This window comes from Arachis duranensis, chromosome 6 (genome assembly GCF_000817695.3).
Source record: "Arachis duranensis cultivar V14167 chromosome 6, aradu.V14167.gnm2.J7QH, whole genome shotgun sequence".
Lineage (NCBI taxonomy): Eukaryota > Viridiplantae > Streptophyta > Magnoliopsida > Fabales > Fabaceae > Arachis > Arachis duranensis.
Window position 1 is genome coordinate 93,683,907 of NC_029777.3, and position 3,888 is coordinate 93,687,794.

Sequence of the window (3,888 nt, forward strand, 5' to 3'; positions counted from 1 at the left end):
GCACAATGCCGTTCAAGTGGTATGTATCTCCTTGATTGGCAGCCATTCTTACTTCAGGGCTGATTCTTCCCACTCCAACGCACTAATCGCTGCTCTGTGCCATACTCCGCTGACCGCCGCCGCAACCTTGCCGATTTACGCCGCACATCGCCGCAACCTCGCCATTATAGACCTCACGCCACCGCAACCTCGCCATTGTACGCCGCACGCAACCACTCACTACCTTTTTCTCCACAGCTGCGGGCTCTCTTCCTCCCCAACCTTGTCTCCGAAAACTTCGATACGGTGAAAATAGAGGTTTCGTGTGCAACGTTAATCGCTGCTAGGTCTTCAGCTTCTAACTTGAGGGCAAATTGTTAGGGGTGTTCATGGATCAGATTCGATCCACATATCCGCGGTATTTATCCGAATTTGATCCGAAAAGTACGGATATGGATCCGATCCGCAAGACTATCGGATTAGATTGTGGATTTTGTGTTGGTATCCGCATATCCGATCCGCATATCCGCAAAAATAAAGAAATAAATAAACAAATATTTTTTTATGTTTTATTTCAACTAATAATTATCATATATGTTATATTATTTTAATTTATTATTTAAGAAAAGTATGTTTAATATTATTTTAAGATTTAACATTTTTAAAAAATAGAAAAATAAATTTTATTAATAGAAATAAGCTTTTAAAAATATTTTTGTATTTTGTGTATATATCAGATATCCGATTCGATCTGCAAATGTGTGGATCGGATCCAAACTTAAGAACTGCGAATATTAGATCCGATCCGATGATTTTAGTGCGGATCCGATCGAAATTTGGTCATATCCAATTCGATCCGTGTTCACTCCTAATTTTTTTTCTTTCATTAATACAAAATTGGTTTTATTATTTATTTTTGGATAGGATTGTTAATATTTTAAAATTTTATGAAGAGAAATGATAGGTTACTTTAATATAAGTTTATCAAAATTTACATTACCTCGCTTTGGAAACGTGTAGGTGATGTATCAGTGAAGCGTTTGGTTGGCATTCCTTGATACTACAATTTACAAGAAGTCACTAACCCTAGTAGTGCCCTTTTATTCCTCGTTGTTTTAGTTTTATTTGACACTGGTTTCCAATTCCGGATCCAAACAGACCCTTGCATATAAACCACATAAACCAGTCTTCGCATCTAAAGATCCATCTTCTCCATCGTTGACCCTCTCTCTTTCTCTATCTCTGTCTCATCCTCTCTCCAATGGCGGATCCAATGATGAAGGCACTCACCGCTATAGCTCTGATAGCATCGCTGTTGGTGTGTTCCTCACTTGCTTCCTCCGACGTCCCTTTCATCGTCGCGCACAAGAAGGCCACGCTCAACAGGATCAATTCCGGTGCTGAGAGGGTTTCCGTCACCATCGACATCTATAACCAAGGAACCTCGTATGCTCCGATCTACAACCCTAACATTTTCCTATTCCTTTATTATTATTATTATTATTATTATTATTATTATTATTCTGCGCATGCATGCTCTGATCGATTGGTGCAATTAGGTTATTGAGATTTGTCAAATTTTTGTACATGTATTTGTGTAATTAGATAAGAGATTTATGCTAGATCTCGATTTTCTTTAATGCCGTGGAAACTTATATATAAAATGGCAATTTTTTGTAATTAAGTGGAAGAAAGATGATCGGTTTTCAATTTTTTGATCTAATTGCGGAAAAGATCGACAGGGGGCAACAAGTGAAGTTAATATTGTGAAAACAGAAAATTTGAACCTTTTGGTGGCTTCATACGAGTTTCAATTGCATATATACTGATTGTACCCCTAAATTTGATTTGATGTGTTGATGTTTGTAATTCAAGATATGGAGAAATACAGTGCGAGCTTGGTTTGTTGCTTTCAACTGTTGCATTTTTTATGCAAGATAGGACCAACACGCGAAGGAAACTTCCTTGTTTTAATGGGTCTGGGGTTTCATTTACCGAAATGGACTATGATAGCAATGGTTCCAAATCAATAAGATAGGACCTTCTATGCTGTTTACTCTTTGCTTATCACATAACGTAATAGGCTTGCAAGTTTATGCTGATTTTTTAAGTTGTTATAGGATTTTCTGTTACTGGATAATGGAAGTGCATTAACATGAGGAATTTCAGTGTGAGCTCTATGCAAACACAATACTTTTCTGATCTATTTTGGCAAAATGATACCCGTGAATGTATTTTAATCTTTACAGGATTGCTTTCTAAATTTCATTAGGAGTGATATAGAATGAACTTTTAGGTACATGAAGCCATTCATGTAAAGCATAATTAATGAGAGGTGTCACAATCATGGGATGAGTTTGAATGACAAGTCGATGAAGATTTCATTTTATATATGACAGTTATAGTTATCTTGTGGTCTCTAATTTTATTTAGTATCCCTCTTTTGCCATTATTTTTCTTTTTCTTATCGTTGCCACTTACATTACTTTTCTTTTTTCTTTGAAAGGACTGCATATGATGTAAGTCTAACAGATGATGGCTGGCCAAGTGATAAATTTAGTGTAATCAGTGGTAGCACCACAAAGTCATGGGAGAAGCTTGATGCGTGAGTGTCGAATTTTTTGCTGTAAATTTTTTGCTACTCTGGGCTATCTCTTGCAGTTTGCTTTGTTGCATTTTGGTTCATTATATTTTGTGTAGCAAATAAATTTTGCACTTTTCAGTGGTGGCATCCTCTCCCACACTTTTGAGCTTGAGACAAATACAAAGGGAGTATTTGCTGGCGAACCAGCTGTCATAAAATTCCGTGTTCCCACAAAGGCTGCTTTACAGGTTTAATATATGTTAGAGTGATGCCTATTTTCATGTGTTGAGATTTTTCTTGTAATAGTGATGAATTTATAATAACAAGAATAATAATTTCTTTCTATAAGGAGGCATTATCAACTCCCATATTGCCCTTGGATGTTCTTGCTGATAGACCTCCTGAGCAGAAGTTTGAATGGGTATGTCTCTTGTATACCTGATTGATACATGCACCGATCCCAAATGTTGCTTTTGTTGACTTACATCTTGCTCTTTGTTTGCATGTAATCGCATCTGGTTGGACTGGATTTCTCAGGCTAAGGTATGTACAACTATTTGTGCTCTATCTAATTGCAGTCTTAGACATTGTTTTATGATGCGAATGACATTGAATTAGCATGAGTGCTACCTATTTTGGTTGATTTTATGCATGTCATATGTCAACCATGATTAAATTTGTCCGATGCAACTTTGTTGAGAATCATATAGTTTAATAAGTTGTGCACTGCTGCTAAGTTGATGTGTTTATGCATGCTTTTACACTTTTTTTCCTCAGATGCATATTTCTTTATATTCTGATGAATTGTTCTTTGTCAACCACTCTTTTGGTGCATCACAGTGTGACCTCATTATCTAATGTCATTAATTTTACTGTCCGCAGAGGTTGCTGGCTAAGTATGGATCTCTTATCTCGGTGATATCCATCATTGTTTTGTTTGTGTATCTGGTTGCTACACCATCAAAGTCCAGCACAAAAGGAAGCAAGAAGAGGCGTTAATAATCGCAGATTAGGACATCTTGCAATCGGAAAATTGAAAGGGGGTAGAGCATGACATTCTGTCAGTGGTCAGTATTTCCTAGTTAGATCAAAATGATGTTGGAATTTGTCGAATGGATTCAGATGTTAGCGAGAGAACTAATTTTGTTTACGGCATAGCCTGAATAGTTGTTTTTTTCAGTTCCCACTGTATGGGATGGATGTTAGCAAGCAAAGTTGTATTTACTGATCATGATATCTGGAGCTGTTTTTGGTTTGAATACCATATATTTAGAACTCTCCATGGATGAATCATAGGCCACAGTATGAAAATCAATTATTTCCAA

The 3,888-nt window shown here is 36.6% G+C and overlaps 1 protein-coding gene across 1 annotated transcript; it reads left to right on the top strand.

Moving 5' to 3' along the window:
* Positions 1–995: 995 nt before the first annotated feature.
* LOC107494702 (uncharacterized) lies at positions 996–3,888 on the top strand. Its single transcript, XM_016115736.3, has 6 exons — positions 996–1,425; positions 2,486–2,584; positions 2,703–2,811; positions 2,913–2,984; positions 3,101–3,106; positions 3,446–3,888. The coding sequence occupies exons 1-6, from the start codon at positions 1,241–1,243 to the stop codon at positions 3,560–3,562; spliced, it is 588 nt and encodes a 195-aa protein (XP_015971222.1). The 5' UTR covers positions 996–1,240; the 3' UTR covers positions 3,563–3,888.

What these genes read in the sequence shown, in the direction of transcription:
- LOC107494702 (XM_016115736.3), top strand. Translation starts at nt 1,241, where the DNA reads ATGGCGGATCCAATGATGAAGGCACTCACCGCTATAGCTCTGATAGCA. An exon ending in ATCTATAACCAAGGAACCTC is followed by an intron (nt 1,426 to 2,485) that starts GTATGCTCCGAT and finishes TTTCTTTGAAAG; the next exon opens with GACTGCATATGATGTAAGTC. An exon ending in TCATGGGAGAAGCTTGATGC is followed by an intron (nt 2,585 to 2,702) that starts GTGAGTGTCGAA and finishes TGCACTTTTCAG; the next exon opens with TGGTGGCATCCTCTCCCACA.